The sequence below is a fragment of the Rana temporaria genome, chromosome 2, assembly GCF_905171775.1.
Source record: "Rana temporaria chromosome 2, aRanTem1.1, whole genome shotgun sequence".
Taxonomy (NCBI): Eukaryota; Metazoa; Chordata; class Amphibia; order Anura; family Ranidae; genus Rana; species Rana temporaria.
Window position 1 is genome coordinate 300,654,404 of NC_053490.1, and position 21,077 is coordinate 300,675,480.

Here is a 21,077-nt window from a genome sequence, read left to right on the forward strand (position 1 = left end):
ATGATGCTTGTGGTGCTCTAGATCCAATAATGACAAATTTATTTTCCATATGTATAGTCTGATTTGCCTTGCTGAAGATTTAGAAGACTTTTGGACTTCTTAGAAACATGTGTCCAGCTGCAATTCCTATTCCTTTAGCATTGAATTTGATCAGCAGATGCCCCAAACAGATCAATGCAACTATTCTTCATGGTCATGCCAAGTGATACAGGAAAAAACAAAAACGCTAAAAGTAAGTTCAAATTGTTTCAGTTTTTTATTGTCCTTAATGGATACATCACAGAAATAATTATAAAATTAGGAAGATACATTACTGCAACATTGCGTAAGAATCATTGGCAAAGATACTTTTATTTGCTTTAAATGAATTATTTTGTCTTTGCTTGATGCTTATGTTACGTCAGCTTTTGGCTTTAAAGTCTGTGCTTTGAGATCCAGAACACATTCAGAACAGATTTTAAGAAGCAAATTTTTAATGCTAAAATCCTAGTGAATTACATACTGTACATACAAAAATGCTCTATTACAGTATAACCCAGTTTCCCATCCCCTTGTTCTAGAAATAATTTTTACCACATACAATGGATGTAAAAAAAATCTCAGGTCATGATATTGGCCATTCACGGTGTTGCATTCTTTGAAGTTGGGCCAAGGAGTGTTTTCCGATTGGCTGATACCTTTGTTGCAAATTCACAAAACTCCCCTTGGGCTATTACATTCAGTCTCTATTCACAGGGAGATCGACAACAACATACACTGCCACAGAAATGACATTCAGCTTAATTGAGAGAATTTCTACGTCTAGTTAAAATTCTGCATTTATGTTAAATCCTTTGTTGGATAAAATTAATCTTTATTTTTTCTTTACAATATTGATCCAGACCCATCTAGCCATTGGCCTATATTTACCATATCTTCATTCTCAGAGAAAAGTAAACACTACAATTCCTGACCATGCCTTAAACGGTTAGCGTGCCTGAGTTTTTTATATCACCTCTCCATTTGTATGCTATTTTTAGACATCTTTACTGCAAGTAATGTTTGGTGCATGCAGCTTGAACACAAAAGAGGGGAAAACGCAAATAAAATTACAATTACTTTATATAGCCCAGTCTGCAAATAGGACATCGTTGGGGTTTTCATCCCGATAAATCAAAGTTGTGGTTTCTTCAAACATCCAACCAAGTGCAGACGTTACTACTGTTTTAGAAGTCACCTGTATATGATTGATGTTTTCAATAAACACTCACCTCACCAAAAGGGAACACTCCTGTTTTAGTATATTAACCTGTATGAGTCATTTGGAGTAATTAACGCAAGTTTACTTTAATCCTTAGACTAGGTAATACTCTAAAGTGGCACAATTTTCAGAGGGAGCAAAAAGGGGATGAAAGGATGTTTTTTTCTGTTGATACATATAAGGTACACCAGGTAAAGACCGCATTCAAGTTAATGCATCAGTCCAACCAAATTCAATTTCCGTGCTGGTGGACCAAATCAATTTCTAGCCCCTCCATGTGCTGGATTTCCTAGCTAAATAGCTCTCATTCTATGTGGTTCTTCTGCTGCAGAAGAAAGAGGTTGTCTTGTCCCTCTGCATTCTTCACAATATAAAGAAAACACAAACTCAACAGGGTACATGTGACACAACAGTCAAGGCTGCAGTGGGTAAGAATCATTAGGTACCCAAGAAATATCAGAATCTGGTGGTTGATTTAACCCACAGACATCAACCCAAAAATTAAAATATTTTTTTTTACCTATTCAGTCTCTGTTTTTTAAGTTGAATCATTATGTTTAACTGTGAAATCAAGGAAATTAATCCCAGTAACCTAAAGGTTTAGTATAATTTCTAGACTAAGAATTTACTTCATGGTAAGATATTTTTTTTTTATCTACAGCGTAGAGTGAATATGACATGGAGAAAATTTTATACACATGCTGTATTTGGTGTCAGTTACGCTTTTATGTCTTGTTTATCATGCAACAACTGGATTTCTTTTCCTTACCTGGAAAGCAAGAAATTAAAATAGTTTTAAAGAAGACTATTGGCTCATGGAGCTGGGATTTGTTCACAAAGGCTCTTACAGAACCCCCAATCATATCTTGGGTGACCATCCTGATTTTTGAACTAATAAAGTGGTACATTGTATTTAAAAGGGCCACCAAACAAATATGGTTGATTTCTTTACAAATTTGGTAGGATGTAGATCCTGCTTTTAATTATAACATATTTAAAGGTAGATTATTGGTTTAACCAAGGCTGCATCTTATGGCACTAAATGTAACCAAAGCTAATTTGTTATCTCTTTCCATCACAGTACCATTTTAAAAAGAGTTCTCCGTATTTCATTGTTTACACCCACATAATAACATATTTGCTTTAAAATGTTTTCTTTAATGTTAAAAAAAGCTATGCTGCTTCTTTTCTAATTAGATTCCCTAGCATTTTATTAATTTACACAAGTACCTATTTACAGCTTGACGGTGAAGCCTGTGGTCGGACTGTAATCAATATAAATGTATTAAATTGATAAATACAAGTTATACTTGACATTCAAAATTCCTTTCAGCATTTACATATACAACCTACTTTGGAAATATTATATATAAAAAAAAAAAGAGTAAAAAAAAAATGCACACCCGCGATGGCAGAAAGTATTTTATATGCCATATGCCAATACTGAATTAGTGGGTATCACTTGTGCTTTTGTGGGTACCAGAATCTGCTACATGATGGCCACAGAAAGAGAAATCAGTCAAGCATGTTAGAAGAACCCTCAAAGAAGCACGTGGCAGTTGTGGGCATTTACAGTTTACAAACGCAAAAAGGAATGGATGGAGAAGTCAGACAATAGGAACGTTCGCTACTTCCAAAGGGTTGGTTGAGTATCCAGGTTTGACAACACTTTATGACATCACACTTCAGGTAGTTGTGATCTAGAAACAGACAGAGCCCCCATCCAAGATGGAAGCCAGGATTGTAAGATCCGTCCACAGGCTCACTGATCATCGGGACTGACAGAGGGGAAACTGAAGGCCATGTTCCCCTGACTATGCATAAAACTCCTCATGATTGTCCGGTTTCTGATATGAAACACTAGCTGGTTTGGGCTCTTCCAGAGCATAGCTTCCTTCATCTTTCTTCTTCATGCGATAAATCAGCAGCATCACTAGGAATGCAGCAAACAGGGCCCCGACTACTCCTCCAACTATTACAGCTGAAAAAATAAAAAATACATTTTCATTATAGGTTTGAAATATGTTAAAAAACATTCATCAATTCTTTGTATAATTTGAAAAAAAAAGACAATGAACATTAATTAAGAAAATCAGGTATAGATATTTTTACATAGCCACATTGATACAGCTTGGACCAATGTAACCATGTACACCATGTCTGTGGGACCCCTCTAGAACTCCAATGATCTTCACTAGCTCCTGGGTCCTGTGCTGAGCAGCTGCCCTGCTTCATTTGGAAAACAGGAGGTCTTGAGGGATCCCACAGTTATGGTATATGCATAGTTACATTTGCCCGGGCTGTAAAAAGTGTCATACCTGGAAAAGAAAAAACGGAGGCTGCTATTTCTGTACTCCTGAAAATGCTAGTTGACTGGGAACCCGCCAAATGTAATCATTTTAGAGTCAGTGATTCATTACAAGTATGCAGATTAAGAAATTCAAAGACAAGCCCTTATCTGTTTACTTGATACAGGTCTGTGACTCAAGGTATTGAAATAAGTGGGTAGAAGAGGCCATCCATGCTTTACTTTGTTACTTTGCTGTTCCAATACAAGCAAACATTATGGTTTTATTTACCAAAACATATTTTATGAGAGTTGTCTGTAATGTCTTACATGGACTAATCAGAGTTACATTTGTACTTGAAAATTACAGTTTGAGAATATCTGAATTTCGTTAACGCTTAATAAAATGACAAATGTGTAAATATACAGTACAGTACATCAGCTGTCACTGATACAGGAACTGGAAACTAGTATTTCATGGTTGTTGTCTTAAGTATGAGTCAAGGGCAAGCCACAAATGGTAGCTGGCTAAAGGCAGGGATGCGGATAATTTCATTTAACTACATTCATTAATAAAAACAAAAATGTAGCTACTGTGCTGCATATGGACACAACTAGAATTTACAGGGTTCATAAAACAATTTGAAAAGATGCTCCACACTAAATAAGTCTACTGCTTTAAAATCAGTAACAGCAGGCCTTCTAAGCATTTTACGTTTTAGACCACAGAACAAAATATTCTTGGTACCATAACAGCAGTTCACACTTCTGGCTTTACTAGTTTCTATATACCATTTCTGCTCACAGCTGTAGCTTTTTGTATCCAAAACATTCATAATATCCATTATTTCAGTGGCAGTAGCATCATGTTTCAGTGCTTCCAAGTGGCAGTAATTTTACTAGTGAGATTGTTATGAAAAAAACAGATACTATCCAGAATGTGCAAAACAGGATGCGCAAGGTTACCAAAGTTTACCCAACAGCTAGCAAAATGTTGATTTCCATGGAATTTTTTTGGGCCACTTTCCAATGTATTACAGCAAGCAGTTGAATTTTTGTGGAATGTGGTATAAAACATGAACTTGTTTTTGTTATTGCTGTGATATTACTGAAAAAGACTTTGTCAGTCACATTTAGATGACTGTACCTCAATGGCCGACAGTCTTACGGAGTGTATTATGTGTGGATTGCAATTTGCCCTGGTCTTTCTAGTATTTTAGTCAGATCACAGTTTTAGAGACTTTTATTGTGAAATGGTCATATAAAAAAAACAATTTAAAGCCTAAGTTTAGTTAAAAAAAAAAAAAGAAGGGGGACATTACTTACAATTGATTCAATGTATCCCCTGTGCTGTTGGCTCCTGCTTTTTTTGACGTTTCCATCCTCCAACCACCCCTCCATTAACAGAATGGAGGAGATGTGACAGGTTCTCGTCATCATAAGTTCCTGACTATGCCCGCCCTTTCTGCCTCACCCATTCATCCATAGAGGCCTTACTATAGCTTCTATGACTGAAACAGAATCTATGAATGGAGGTCGAGAACTATCCAGCTGTCAAGGAAAGCACGACCCAGCAGCACAAGGGATACAATGGCTTAATAGTAAGTCACACGTGTCCATTGTGCTGTTTTAAGCAAGTGACTGTAATTGCTAGACATACGGTAAGTGAAATTAAAAGATTTCATTAATCTGAAACTTTAGCAAAGATTGAGAGATTTCAGTGAATGTTTGGCATTGCAGCAAAATGCAGCCAAAGGTAAGACAACATGTTGTAGTGGTCCCCCACCCCCCAGTAAGCCCTATATCATCCATATTATTGTTAGCTCCTCATTCATCCAGATTGATTTAGGGCCTGCTTGATCCTGGTAGTAACCATTCTTTTGGGTTCTTCTCAGCCCAACTTTTTTATTTATGCTCTATCTGGGTTATATGGGTCGCATTGCCTGATTGTGGTGAGTCAGTAGACCTTAGCTGTAGGTAATTCTCCATTTATTTACTTACCACATTACAAGAAAGTATTGGAGAGGTCCCTCAAATGATGATGACGATTATACAATTTTCTTATTCAATTTCCTTGAACAAATTGAAAGTGTTTAGGTTTGACCTTATATTATATGGTTTTGGTAAATCTAAAAGAAAATTCTACAAGAAAATTGTATACTGTATTGCCAGCCTAAGCTGAAGTAAAGCTGAGTTAAATGGCTCCTGAGGGTTATAAAACTATTTTCCGCTGTGGTATATTAATTCATAATTCTATGATAACTTCACCTATATTTGCCCACAATTCACCTAAAACTATTTGGTGAACATTCACCCTGTTTATCAAATCAAGTTAGTGGAAATTCACTCAGTGTTACTTTTTTTTTTCATTTTGGATAGAGTACAGGAGGGTTATAGTCAGTTTATTTTTATGATCTGTGTCCCATTGGGGAGATTTACCTTGACTTCCTGTCCCATAGCCCAAACAGGAAGTGAGTCTCTATCAGTAAATTAAGGGAAGTCCTAGGGGACCCCTAGGTTACCAGAACTAGTGTCCCCATTGGAAACTTTTCCCTCTAATACATTTCTAGGGACAACTCAAGATCTGGGTAAACAGAACAAATAGAAAGGGTGAATCTACCTAATGGGGGCACAGGCAGTAATAAAAACTGACAGGGGTTCTAATCCCGCTCAACTCTGTCCAAAATGTAAACAACGTTTTGCCTTTAGACCCCTCTCACACTAAGGCACTTTTCAGGCATTTTAGCGCTAGAAATAGCACCTGAAAACTGCCTCCCATTTAGTACAGTGGGTGCTTTCACAGCCGGGCCGTGCTCTTGCGGGACATTTGGAAAAGTCCTGCAAGCAGCATCTTTGGGGCAGTTTGGGAGCTGCCCCTGCCCATTGCAATGAATGGGCAGTGCTTCGGAAACGCCTGGAAAGCGGCCTTTTTTAACCCCTTTTTTAGGGTTAAAAGTGTCCTGCTAGCGACCGAAAAGAGACTATTGGCTGCAGATGTATAGTTTCAGGTTTCTTATGTTAATTTCAACCCTCGACCTATTTTTAACTAAAATTCACCTGGTTGAGCAGTAAAATTATTGCACGTTCCTCTAAAAATGCTAAAGTCCATGGAAAATGCAAATTTTGCAGAAGTCTCTTCACTCATCTCTAGTACTCACCTGAAATCAGTTTTTATACGTACACACGTGCTGACATTTAAAGGCTTGCTCCATGAGTTATTTGGTGGAAAGGGTAGGTTCTTGTTTCACAGGAAAGAAGAAGCTCAGGATGGGTGTCACTTTTCTAGTAATGTTCATTGACAGACGAAAGAATAGGCAGGAGTTTATGTGAGGCTTTGACTTGACTTAATTGTAGGTTAGCTGTGAGCTGTGCACATGCTCTACCTGTCACACTATTGTTTTCTGTTCACACCTCCATTGACCTTCAACTTGCAGTCTGGGATATGTTTCCTGTCTTTACATTTGAGTTTCCACATTCTTATGTCACCTCTCTCATCTCTTTAAAGCGCTGCATGAATCGTTAATTTTTTTTGTACGCTTTTGTCAGCCTTTGCTATTTATACTGAATGTGTGATTTGTGAGTTCTCTGATCCTATGATAGCAACCTTTTAACCCAGATCTTGCTCTGTGGGTAGTCCTACTGTATCTCTGCAAGTTTGTTCTTGACAACTTTTCAACCCAGCTCTCACTGTTTGGTTTATTCTGCCTTTATGTGGTTGTCAATGGCAATTACCTTAGGCAGCTTCTGCTGTCTGGCTGCACTGCTCCTGGAACACAGAGATGACACGATTCTGTCCGTGTCCCTAATACCAAGTGCCAAATACCCCTAATGCCTCGTACACATGGTTGGACTTTCCAAAAAGTCAGAAGTCCGACAGACCTAAGATAGAGAACCTGTTCTCTTTCTTTCTGACGGAGTCACGGTGGACTTTTGCATGGTCAAAAGTAGGGTTGTCAGATACCACTTTTTTAAGACCGAATACAAGTACCGATACTTTTTTTCAAGTACTCGCCGATACCGAATACCGATACTTTTTTTTAATCTCATGTGACAGCGGCACATGTGTCAGTATTTTTTTTTTTTTTATCTTTAACAATTTGTTTTAAATTTTTACGATGTTTCAGTTATGTGAATAGACAGAGTCAGTGATCACTGACTGTCCATTCGGAGCAGTAAGGAGCCGGATTTACCGGCTCCTACCCCGCTCTCCATCCTGACATTTCCAGGGGTGGAGGAGGAGCACGGAAGGGGAGAGAAACACGGCAGGATACACGGCATACACAGCGGGATATGCGGGATACACGGCGGGATACATGGAGGGAGGGAGACAGACTGCAGCAAAACGGAGGGGGGCTGGAGGAGGACACGGGACAGTCAGCGGTGATCGTGTGTGGGGGAGTTACAAGCACCGATCACCGCTGATTTTAAAGCAGCTGAAAGCTGCGCGGGAGGAGGGGTGTAGAGAGAAGCGGAGAAATAAATTTCAAATCTATACAGTGGTGATCGGTGCTTGTAACTTCCCCACGCACTGATCATCGCCGACAGTACAAGTATCGGGTGAAGCATCGGAGCATTTGCCCGAGTACAAGTACTCGGGCAAATGCTTGGTATCGGTCCCAATACCGATACTAGTATCTGTATCGGGACAACCCTAGTCAAAAGTCCGACCGTGTGTACGAGGAATTTGTGTGACTAGAAGTCTCCTACTGGTCCTCAGAGTTGTGTAGCGTCACACTGTCTGCAAAGTAGCAAACTGTGAAAAGTGATGTAAATCTGCTTTGCTATCTGCATACAGGTAGCATAGCAGTGATGGGAGAATCACTAGAGTATAAACATTACTCTACAGCTAGTTGGCGGGTACATATACTGTTAAACCATGTATTTAGCTAATTGGCTAAAGTTGCCCTACAGGATTATCATTTAAAAACACCAACACCGTGATTTTGTTCTCTATGCTAAATGAAGTTACGAAAGAGAAATCAAGTTATTTGCTTCTGTTTTCCGATATCACAAAGTTATTTGCAGAATGCTCTGTTCCATTCTCAAGCACCGGTCACCGCTGATTTTAAAGCAGCTGAAAGCTGCGCGGGAGGAGGGGTGTAGAGAGAAGCGGAGAAATAAATTTCAAATCTATACAGTGGTGATCGGTGCTTGTAACTTCCCCACGCACTGATCATCGCCGACAGTACAAGTATCGGGTGAAGCATCGGAGCATTTGCCCGAGTACAAGTACTCGGGCAAATGCTTGGTATCGGTCCCAATACCGATACTAGTATCTGTATCGGGACAACCCTAGTCAAAAGTCCGACCGTGTGTACGAGGAATTTGTGTGACTAGAAGTCTCCTACTGGTCCTCAGAGTTGTGTAGCGTCACACTGTCTGCAAAGTAGCAAACTGTGAAAAGTGATGTAAATCTGCTTTGCTATCTGCATACAGGTAGCATAGCAGTGATGGGAGAATCACTAGAGTATAAACATTACTCTACAGCTAGTTGGCGGGTACATATACTGTTAAACCATGTATTTAGCTAATTGGCTAAAGTTGCCCTACAGGATTATCATTTAAAAACACCAACACCGTGATTTTGTTCTCTATGCTAAATTAAGTTACGAAAGAGAAATCAAGTTATTTGCTTCTGTTTTCCGATATCACAAAGTTATTTGCAGAATTCTCTGTTCCATAGTGAGCGAAAGTCTGCTCCTTATATAGTAAATGAAGGACTATAGAGGATCAAGATACTAAGCAAAAAGTACCAGGCTTTTCCTTCCATTTGACAGCCTTGTCTCAGATGGTACCATCCTAAATATGATGGAACTACGGTTCTTCCCTCTCTCTTGACCCATTCACAACTTTTAAAGTGTAAACCTAATCAAATTTGTAAAATCTGACATGTTAGGTGTGGGTTTTGCATACATTTTTCTATGGTCCGCTGATTACTACTGTACCACATAAGTCACCCATATGCATGCATGTGATGTGCGAGCATGCATCATCTGTGGCCTAGCATCTAAAGGCAGGAAGGGACTACCAGAATAAGATGATACCACATGCCTTAGCCAGAGTGCATGAAAGCAGTACAGTGGAGGAACTACTAATTTCCTGAGATGGTTCCTTAGGTTTACTATTATTAACAGGCAAACAAATGTTATGACACCAATAGTAAGGTCCAAGAGTAGAAAAGTACAAAAGACTCTTCTGTCCTTTCCATGATGTCTGTAGAGGAATCGCAGTGGCCAACTGTGTGTTTAGCCCCCTAGTAATTCTCATGCACTGTTAGCAAAATGGGGGCACTTATGCTTTCCTGAAATCTTACACAAAAGTGCAGGAAAGGTTGTTCTTTGCCTTCTACCTTAAAGTGGAGTTTCCATCCCCAATTTTTTTTTTTTATTATTGTGCTCATTAGATCTAAAAAGGTAAAAAAAAAAAAAAAAAAAATATGTTTTACTCATCTGGAAATGCCTGTTGCTATGCGGTCCCACGAAATCTGCCTTTGAAATAACCTAGGATTCTGACATCATCTCCCTCTAATGCTCCTGGGAAATGTGTGTCATCATTTCCCAGGATGCAGTGCGCTGTCCAATTATCACTCCCCATCCAAGACTTCCAGGAAGTAAGGGCCAGATTCACGTAGAGCGGCGCATATTTAGATCGGCGTAACGCATGTCTATTACGTTATGGCGGCTAAATTTTTTGACGTAAGTCCCGTATCCACAGAGTATTTGCACCCAAATTTGCGCCAGCGTAACGTAAATTCCGAGGCGTAAGGCGGGGTAATTGAAAGTGGGAAGGAAGTGGGCGTGCTCCATTGAAATGAGCCGTGACCCCATGCAAATGAAGGGCCGGCCATACTGCGCATGCACGCATGATTATGCAACTCACTGGGCATGCTCAGAACTCGGCCCGGCGCAATCAGTGAGATAGGAACTAGGCCCGGCGTACTTAGTGAGATACGCCCTGTGTATGAATAGGCCCAGACAAACGCCCTTCCATTGCAAAAGTACATCCATGTGTTTCCCTTCCTGAAGCAAGGTGCTTTTGTTCTGTTGTTTGTGGCTGTTTGTTGGTTAGTGTAGTAGTGTTATAGTAAACATTTATAGGAGTAGGAGATTGTATTAGCTGTTTGTTTTTTGTTTTTGTTTTTTTCTGTGTGGTTTTTGGAGTCTGTATTAGCTGTTTGTTTGTGCTGTTTGATTTTGGTGTCTCGTTTGTGCTGTTTGATTTTGGTGTCTGTTTTTTGCTGTCTGATTTTTCTGTCTGTTTGTTCTGTGTCTTTTTGTGTCTGTTTGTTCTGTCTGATTTTTGTGTCTGTTTGGTGCTGAGTGTTGTGTGGTGATATGGCACCAAAGAGAAGAAAGCTCAACTTCTCGGTTCGGGAGAAGCAAATACTTGCTAGGGCAATCACCCAACATGGGCGATTTTTGCATGGCCCTGAGAGCCGGGACATCACCCCGGCCAGGAAGAAGGCGATCCTCCAGCAGATTACTGATGAGATCAATGCGGGGGGGGGAGACGAGGACCGCCAATGGGATCGCAAAGAAGATCAATGATCTGAGGAGCCTGGTCCGTGATAAGCTGGCCAAGATTACTGCACATGCCAGGGGCACTGGCGGGGGACCACCTTGCACCATCAGGTGGACTGATGAGGAGCGTGCAGTGGCCCAGTGCTTCCACAGCCAGCAAGTGGTGGGCCTGCCTGGCTTTGACTCTGATGAGGTCGTGAGGACAGGTAAGTTTTTTTTTTTTTATCTGGCGAGTAGCATGTGTGTGGGGGGAAGGGAATATGTGCCAAGTGTGTGGATCCTCCAACCTGTGTATGTTTTGTGTCATCCACAGATGGCCAGGAGAGTGCTGGGCCATCTGGCCAGTCTGCTCCATCCCCCGGACATCAGGCTGCTGAGGAGCCCCAAGAAAGGCAGGAGTCCTCAGGGCAGGGGAGTGGCCACAACTCACCTCATGAGGAGGTTGAGGGGGGGAGGTTGAGGAGGATCAGATGGACATTGCCAGTGAAATACTTCGGCTTTTGGATGATGCGCACCCTGTGGATGGCAGCAGTCAGGCCTCCATCAGGGATAGCCCCTCCCACTCCTCCCCCAACAGGGCTCCCCCCCAAGCCTCATCTGCAGGCAGGAAGGCCACCCAGAAGACCAGGGGGTGGCCGAGTTTCTGCCTGCAAATCTTAGGAGGGACCAGGCCCCTCAGACCCACCATCTGGGTCAGGTCACCCGGACTTTGGCCCAGATGGAGCACAGCCTGGTCTCCATAAAAGACTCTGTCAATGATGTGGGCACCAACTCATTGGCGTACATAACTTGCCTTTGCGACCTGCAGACCGCCACAGCAGGCGTGGCCCTGGAGGTGAATGCCCTGACCCAGGCTGTCCAGGCCAATACCCAGGCTGTCCAGGCCAATACGGCAGCTCTCACTGTGGGCCTGAACAGAATAGCCGTGGCCTTGAAGGGCAGGCCAGCAGGTGGGCAGAGCCCAGGGGAGGCTCCTCCTTCCCCTGCTTCCCCCCCCCATGAGTCTCCCCTGAGGGCCGGCCCAGGCGTAGCTCACGCTGTTGGTAATTTTGGATGTTCTTTTGATTTTCTTTTTTTATATTTTTTAGGGATTTGTACTGTGATTATGATTTGTTTTATGTGTGTGAATGATGTATGAATGTGGGGGTGACATTCCTGCCAGAAAAGGGGTGTCACCCTCATTTTTGGTGGAGTAGGGATCCCCAGGACCAGGGAGAAGTGATCCCAGGTCCATGTGAATGGTGTATGAATGTACATAATTGGAGCCTTGGCGGGGCGTTGCTGCTCCCTAGTACCGTGCAGTGTACTTCGGGCTAATCCAATTAGATGAGGATGTGGGGTGTGTGTGCTAGGGAACACAGTGGGTGTGCATGCATGCATTCTCATTGTGCCATGATTAATGTGTGTGTTTACTGTGCAAAGATGCCTTCTGCGAGGCGTCTCCTGGCTGCTCTTCCCTCAGTAGACTGGGTAGAGTTGGTCAGGGGGGGAATGTCTGGTTCGGGGGTCAGGTCCTCACGTATGTCAATCTCCAGGCCCCTTCTCATTGCGAAGTTGTGCAGCATGCAACATGCACCGATGATCTGGCACACAAAGTTTGGGGAATACAACAGGGTACCCCCAGACTTATCCAGGCATCGGAAACGGGACTTCAGGAGGCCAAAGGTGCGTTCCACCACTGCACGGGTACGTATGTGTGCAGCATTGTAGTTTTCCTCTCCTGGGGTTTGGGGGTTTCCGGAATGGAGTCATGAGATAGGGTCCAAGTGCATATGCAGAGTCACCTGGAAGGGAAAAGACAGGAGGATGTTAGTAATGCATGTGCCCCTCGTGATGTCTGCATCATGGGGGGGGGGGCAGTCATGCCTGACACCCATGTCACTCACCAACCAGCCAGCTGTCCTTGTGCACGTTCTGTTCAAATTCTCTTGGGATGTTGCTTTGACGGAATATGTAGCTGTCATGGCTGGATCCTGGGTGTTTGGCACGTACGTGCCATATGAGGTATTGGGCATCGGCTATCACCTGTACATTGATTGAATGCCAATGCTTCCGATTGCGGTACATGTGCTCTGTCTCATGGGGGGGCTGTAGTGCCACATGTGTGCAATCAATGGCCCCCACGGTGCGTGGGAATCTGGCAATTCTATAGAAATCTGTCATTGTCTTCAGCCGCAGGTCCTCCTGGGTGGGTTTGATGATTTGGTTGGCCATGCGTCTCAGGATTGCAGGGACAACCTGGTGCACACATCTGCTAATGGAGGATTGTGCCATCCCAGCCACCACTCCACTTGTATGCTGAAAAGAGCCAGTGGCAAGGAAATGGAGTGTTGCTATCACCTTGACCAGTGGCTCCAGTGCATGTGAGCGGTGTGTTGGGCTGGTGATGTCATCTTTCAGGGTTCTGGTTAATTCCATGATGGCTTCAGGGGTGAATCTGAAGTTGCGATACACCTCAGAAGCAGGCATGCCAAAGACATCTAGGCGTCTGCGGTATATCCTCTCCTGTGCCCTCCTCCTCCGTTCCCTCCTCCTTCTGCGTGCCTCTAAAGTCACTAGTATAGCTATGAGCATGGATGCCCCAGGCATGTTGGCATACAGATTGTTGTCCTGCAAGTGTGTGTGCTCAGCTCGTCCCTAATGGTGTTGCTTTAGCTGACCTGCACACGTCTGGTGTAAAGTTAAGGCAGCTTTTAAAAGGTGTAACTTTCCGCCGGGAAAAAAGCAGATGCGCACACGGCGTAGCCTGCGCTGCACAAGTGTACTTTTGTGGATCGCCGTATCTCCCTCATTTGCATATTTGACTAGCAAATCAATGGTGCGTCTAGCGTATTTTGCGCTCCAAGATGCGCCGGTGTAATCGTTTTACGTCGGACGCAAAAAAATGGTTTTCAGGCGTATCTTGTTTTGTGGATACGGCGCATAGATACGCACAGCGTATTTTTCAATTACGCCGCGCATCTCTAGATACGCCGGCGTAAGTGCTTTGAGAATCTGGCCCTAAGTGCTTGTAGGCTTCACAATGCCCACAAGCAAAATGACATTGGTGTAGACATAGTTTTATAAACTATGTGCCAGATTCGCGTACTTGCGCTGCGGCGTAACGTATGTCATTTACATTACACCGCCGCAAGTTTTAAGCGTAAATGCTTGATTCACAATGCACTTGCCTGTAAACTTGCGGCGGCGTAACGTAAATCCGTCCGGAGGCAAGCCTGCCTAATTCAAATGGGGCGTGTACCATTTAAATTAGGCGCGTTCCCGCGCCGAAAGTTCTGCGCATGCCCCTATAGGAAAATTCCCGCCGCGCTTTGTGTGAAATTACGGCGCCCCGACGTGTTTTTTCAACGGCGACGTGCGTTACGTCCTTTCGTATTCCCGGACGTCTTACGCAAATAATAATTAAAATTCGACGCGGGAACGACGGCCATACTTTAACATGGGCTGTCTAATATTACACCACCTAAATAGCAAGTGCAACTTTACGACGGGAAAAACCGACTAGCGACGACGTAAGAGAATGCGACGAACGCGCGTACCTTCGTGGATCGCCGTAAACAGCTAATTGGCATACCCGACGCGGAAAACGACGCGAACTCCACCCAGCGGTCGCCGAAGTATTGCATCCTAAGATCCGAAGGCGTACGAAGCCGTACGCCTGTCGGATCTTAGCCAAATGCCGTCGTATCTTTGTTTGTGAATTACAAATAAAGATACGACGCGGCAAATTTGAAAGTACGCCGGAGTATCAGCAGATACTCCGGGCGTACGTTTTCTGTGAATCTGGCCCTATCTATTTTGAATATCTATGCGGATCGGCGGCGGATTGTAAAATAGTAAGTGACCGGATTTATATTATAAAAACGCAGGATGGAAAGGACATACATTTAAAAAATGCTAATTGTGGTTGGAACTCCGCTTTAAGGAACATACAAAAAATGATTTGCTTTATACGAATTGGTCAGGCACAATGATCCCTCAATTCCATCACATAAGACTTAAATCAGCCTTTAGGTTTCAGCAATAAACAGCAACAGCATGTAGCAGATTCAGAAAATTATGTACTGCTAAAACGCATCTCTCTCACAAACCAAAATCCCTGAAATCCCTGGCAGTTTTTGTCTGCAAAAGATGAGATATTTTTAACCACTGAAATGCAATTTTCCTGGATGTCAAGTAGTCCAGCCTTTTGACATTTTTGTACTTAAACCTAATTCCCTAAAATCAGGCTTTTGTCAGACGTCAAAAAATACTATTGATTCCCAAATAAAGATTATTATTATAGGAAAACTATGTATTAATATTATTTCGAGTAATATATGATATATTGCACAACAGCATCAAGTAAAAAAAACTCACCTATCAATACTTCTCTTCTCTCCAAAATGTTCTTTTGTGGCATTTGTGCCAATGTATTTCCAGAATCTATAGTGTTGTCAATAAGGCCAGTATCTGCCTTCCTTCCTCGACCATGATCGGTGGGAGTTGTGCCTGGTGGCAGTACTTCATTTCCTAGGTCGAATATTGTGGGTGGTTGTGTCTGGGATTTGCTGTCTTCTTCTTGTATCTCAAAGTCTCCACTTGGCCCTCCACTGACTGGAATCTCTACTTCATTGTCACGAGCAGTGGCTATTGTCACTTCCCAGATGTCTGTCTGTCACCAAGAAAGAGACAACATACAATTAAAATAGGCAGAACATATGTGCGAATAATAAAGTTTTAAGATGATTTAAATAGAAAAAAGAAAGTCCTATTATTATTCAGCCAGCTCATACCTGGTTATACCTTACCCTCTCGACTCAACTCTTCCAACCCAAGAGCTGGTGCAAGAAATACTTACATTTCTCATTATACAACGACTAAATAAATAACTAGGAACTATACAGAATGTTAGTTTGAAGAAAAGATAATACAGAGACTCTCTCTTGGTTATGTATTTATGTAACCCTTAAAAAAAGGGAATAAAGAAAATAACTAAAAAATAAAAAGGTAAAAGATCACTGACTCAAAAGAGAAACTGAAAAAAAATGTTGTGCATGTGTACATCTCATAAAAGAATTAGGTTGGGATACATATGGTTTGGAAAATATTTACAATAGTTTAAAATCTAAAAGTGGATTTCCAGATCTACAATATTATTCTTACTGAGGCCTCATACGCACGGACGGACTGTCCGATGAAAACGGTCCGCCGGACCGGTTTCATCGGACATGTCCGCTCGGAGATTTCTGTCTGATGGTTGTACACACCATCAAACAGAAATCCGCACGGACACGATACGCGGTGACGTGGCCGCGCCGTCGCCGCGACGATGACGCGGTGACGTGCGCGGCCCTGGAAGTTCAATGCTTCCACGCATGCTTTGAATCACTTCGACGCATGCGAGGGCTTTCGGCCGAGCGGACATGTCCGGTGAGTCTGTACAGACGACCGAACATGTCCGACGGACAGGCTTCCAGCGGACATGATTCTTAGCATGCTAAGAAACATTTGTCCGCTGGAAACCTGTCCGATCCGCCAGAAAATTGTCCGGTCGGACGTACAGACGACCGAACATGTCCGCTGAAACTGGTCTGCGGACCAGTTTCAGCAGACATGTTCGGTCATGTGTACGGGGCCTTACTATTTTAGTGTGTGAACATTTTTTATTACTTGCTGTCTACATGATGAATGTCAATCAGAACAGAAAATTAAGGATGATTAGGCAACCTTTTTCTTTTGGGTAGAACAAGGGAGGGTTATAACTAGGGATGAGCCAAACACCCCCCCCCCGTTCGGTTCGCACCAGAACCTGCGAACAGACAAAAAAAAGCGTGGGGGTCCCCCCAAATTCAATTACCAGGCTCTTCAGGTCTGGTATGGATATTAAGGGGAACCCCGCCGTCAATTTAAAAAAAAAATGACAGGGGGTTCCCCCCAAATACCCATTCCCGACCCTTCAGGTCTGGTGTGGATTTTAAGGGGAACTCCACCCCAAATTTAAAAAGAAAAATGGCATGGAGTTCCCCCAAAAATCCACACCAGACCCCTTATCCGAACACGCAACCTGGCCGGCTGCAGGAAAAGAGGGGGGGACGTACCAGGCCACATGCTCTCAACATTGGGAGGATGCTTTGGGGGTCTGTGACCCCTAAAAGCACCATGACCCCATGTTGATTGCCCAGTGGTTGTTGGGGTCTGCGGGCAGGGGGCTTATTGAAATCTGGAAGACCACTTTAACAAAGGGGACCCCCAGATCCCGGCCCCCCCCCCTATGTGAATTGGTAATGGGGTACATTTTCCCTTTACAATTTCACTAAGAAGGTGTAAATAATTGTAAAAATAAAACACACACACCGTGGAAAAAGTCCTTTATTAAAAAATAAATACAAAATCCAGCGGTGGTAATCCACTCTCGGTCCCCGCTCCAACATTGTCGGTATCCTGCGACGGGTGATCTCCTCTCCGCCGGGGTCCAGCGATGAGAAGATCTCTTCATCCAGGTCCACCCGTCGCGTGACCCCGCCCCCTCTGATGCAAGGGAGAGCCTGTGCTTCCCCAGTGACGTAGTCAGAGGGTGCGTCACAGGGGGACGGGGTCACGTGACGGGTGGCCCCGCCTCACCTATATAAGAGCTGTCACTGGCTCAAGCCACGTCATTCGCCGGGCTGTCTCCAGTGGAGACAGGCGGCCGGCGATGCGTGCGCTCTGGATCCTGGACCTGGGTGAAGAGATCTTCTCATCGCTGGACCCCGGCGGAGAGGAGATCACCCGTCGCAGGATACCGACAACATTGGAGCAGGGACCGAGAGTGGATTACCACCGCTGGATTTATTTATTTTTTTAATAAAGGACTTTTTCCACGGTGTGTGTGTTTTTATTTTTACAATTCTTTACATGTTCTTAGTGAAATGGTAGAGGCACAATGTACCCCATTACCAATTCACATAGGGGGGGCCGGGATCTGGAGGTCCTCTTTGTTAAAGGGGTCTTCCAGATTCCGATAAGCCCCCCGCCCGCAGACCCCCACAACCACCGGGCAAGGGTTGTGGGGATGAGGCCCTTGTCCCCATCAACATGGGGACATGGTGCTTTGAGGGGTCACAGACCCCCAAAGCACCCCCCCAATGTTGAGGGCATGTGGCCTGGTACGGTTCAGGGGGGGGGCACTCTCTCGTCCCCCTTTCTTTTCCTGCGACCGGCCAGGTTGCGTGCTCGGATAAGGGGTCTGGTGTGGATTTTTGGGGGAACTCCACACCATTTTTTTTTATTTGGGGTGGAGTTCCCCTTAAAATCCACACCTGAAGGGTCTGGAATGGATATTTGGGGGGAACCCCATGTCATTTTTTGTTTTAAGTTGACGGCGACCCCCACGCTTTTTTTTTTTATGAATGACTTTTCTCTGAATTGCCGGGAGCCGACAATTCATTATAGCCGCGAGTGATTTTAAATGACTTTTTTTCCTTCAGAAATGACACTTTGTGCAGAGACAGTTCTAAGCACGGGAAACATGTGCATACAATACACCCCCCCCCCCCCCCCGTTACAAAATTTAAAGGAATATTTCACTTTAAGCATTATTAAAATCACTGCTCCCGAAAAAACTGCCATTTTTAAAACTTTTTTTGCATTGATACATGTTCCCTGGGGCAGGACCCAGGTCCCCAAACACTTTTTAGGACAATAACTTGCATATTAGCCTTTCAAATTAGCACTTTAGTTTTCTCTCATAGACTTTAACAGGGTGTTCCGCGGCTTTTCCAATTTGCCGCAAACACCTCAAATTGTTCGCTGTTCGCTGAACATGCGAACATGCAAAGTTCGAGTCGAACATGAGTTTGACTCGAACTCAAAGTTCATCCCTAGTTATAACCCGTCAGGTTTTTTTGCCATCTGTGTCCCATTTCAGAGATTTGCCTTAATTTCCTGTCCCATAGCTAAACAGGAAGTCAGCGGAAATCCTGAAAATGAAGAGAATCCCTTGGGAACCCCCAGGTCACCAGAACGAGTGTCCCCATTGGAAGATTTCCCCTCTATTACCCAAAAATGTGGGATTTTCTTTACTTTTACTATTAATGATAATGGTAAACAGAACAAATGGAGAGAGTGAATCTGCCTAATGGGGGAACAGACAGGAATAAAGGTGTTCTAATCCCTCTCCACTCCGTCCAAAACGAAAACAAAAAGTTGTTATACTTTAACAGAAATTAAGCAATAAAAAATGATTTTCTAATAGAAAAGAAAGCCTGAACTGTCAGGCTTTTACTTCCATCTGTGTCTCTGTGATAGGTGTCCGGCATAACAGGAAGAGAAGAGAAACCATCTCCATCCAATAAATCATTTAAAATCTGAGGCCCCGTACACACGACAGAGTTTCTCGGCAGAATTCACCGAGAAACTCGGTCAAAACCCGGATTCTGCCGAGAAACTCTGTCGTCTGTACAGTTTTGGCTCGATGGAGCCGCCGAGGAGCTCGACGAGAAAATAGAGAACATGTTCTCTATTTTCTCATTGTTCTATGGGAGAAGGCGGCCCGCCGAGCTCCTCGGCGGCTTCATCCCAGAACTCGACGAGGAACTCGACGTGCTTGGCACGTCGAGTTCCTCGGCCGTGTGTACGGGGCCTGAGAGAGAGTAGTACTTCCCTTTAGAAAGCAGCTTGGGTGCAACATTTAAGACACCTGTGCAGATTATACACTGCTAAGAATATGGGGTTCTGCTACATAACAACCTTTTTATATGCGACTGCTGAAGATCATAGGTATAATTCCAAAATATTTCAAAATACAATTTTTGTTTAGTATTGAGCTTTGAAAGTTTTGTGAGTTTTATAATCAAACTAAACAAATGCAAAAATCTAAACCCTACTATAGATGGAGCGATTTTTGGGGGCGTGGCCAAGATGGCGACCTAGACGGACGTGTGCTAGAGGAGCTCCGCTCATCAAGACCCGTTTACCCGTTATTCCGGGGATCCACCACTACCTTTTACCCTGATTGAAGCTGGAGGCACTCGGGTATGCGTAAGGGCAAGACCGGCTCAGGACGGAAAGGAGGCTCCACGACTAAAGCAAGTCCCCAGCCGAAACTGCCGCTGACTCCTGTAGGCCGCGCGCACATGGCATCCCAGACGGCGCCTCCCCCGGCGAATGCATCGGAGGAAGACCGCTTCCAGGCGCTCATGCTGGCGATACAAGGCTGCCAGACCACCCTCACGGGTAAGATTGACACCCTGCAGCTGGACCTCGGGCTCCTGCGGAGGGACCTGGATGGCATACGGGAGCGGCTGGGGGAGGCAGAGCGGCGGGTCGGGGACTCGGAGGACTCCATCCGTGATCACCGTGCCTCCATACATACTCTCCAGGTGAGAGTGAAAGCCCTAGAGTCGCGGGCAGAAGACAGCGAGAACCGCAGCAGGAGAAATAATCTCCGTGTGGTGGGTCTCCCGGAGGGGGCGGAGGGCCAAGACCCGACGGCGTTCACTGAAACTCTGCTCAGGAATTTGCTGCCACAGGCCCAATTTTCCCCGCACTTCGTGGCTGAGAGGGCCCACAGGATGCCACCGGGCCGCGCCGTGCCTGGGGCCCCCCCGCGCACCTTTATTTTCCGTCTGCTCAACTTCCGCGACAGGGATCTGGCGCTGAGAGAGGCCAGGAGAGTGGGAGAACTCCGCTTTGAAAACACGCGGCTGATGATGTTCCCGGACTACTCCTTGGACACCCAGAGGCTTCGCAGGACATTCGACCATGTCAAGGTGCAGCTCCGTGCTAAAGGCCTGAAATACAGTATGCTGTTCCCGGCTCGCTTGAGGGTCATTGATGGCGAGTCCACCCGCTACTTTACTTCGCCGGAAGAAGCTTCTCACTGGCTGGACACCCTGCCCCGGCATCGGTAACTGTGTGCTGTTTTGGGATGTGATCCCCACCCTGCTCCCTTCCCCCTCTTATTTTGATTTTTCCCCTTAAAAGTGGCTGCACTTGAACGTTGCTCTCTTCGCTACTTGCCACGTGGAATGGGGGACAGAGTTGTGCCTGTATGGCGTGCGTGGCCGGG

General features: G+C 44.4%; 1 protein-coding gene across 1 annotated transcript in view; it reads right to left on the reverse strand.

The window, feature by feature from the left end:
* Window positions 1-233: 233 nt before the first annotated feature.
* LOC120926948 (syndecan-3-like) overlaps window positions 234-21,077 on the reverse strand; it is a 180,274-nt gene continuing 159,430 nt past the window's right edge. Inside the window, exons 4-5 of the mRNA XM_040337288.1 lie at window positions 15,407-15,701; window positions 234-3,221 (exon numbers count right to left, since the gene is read on the reverse strand). Of these exons, the coding sequence (XP_040193222.1) occupies window positions 3,055-3,221; window positions 15,407-15,701 (462 nt within the window). The 3' untranslated portion in view covers window positions 234-3,054. The remainder of the gene's footprint in view (window positions 3,222-15,406; window positions 15,702-21,077) is intronic.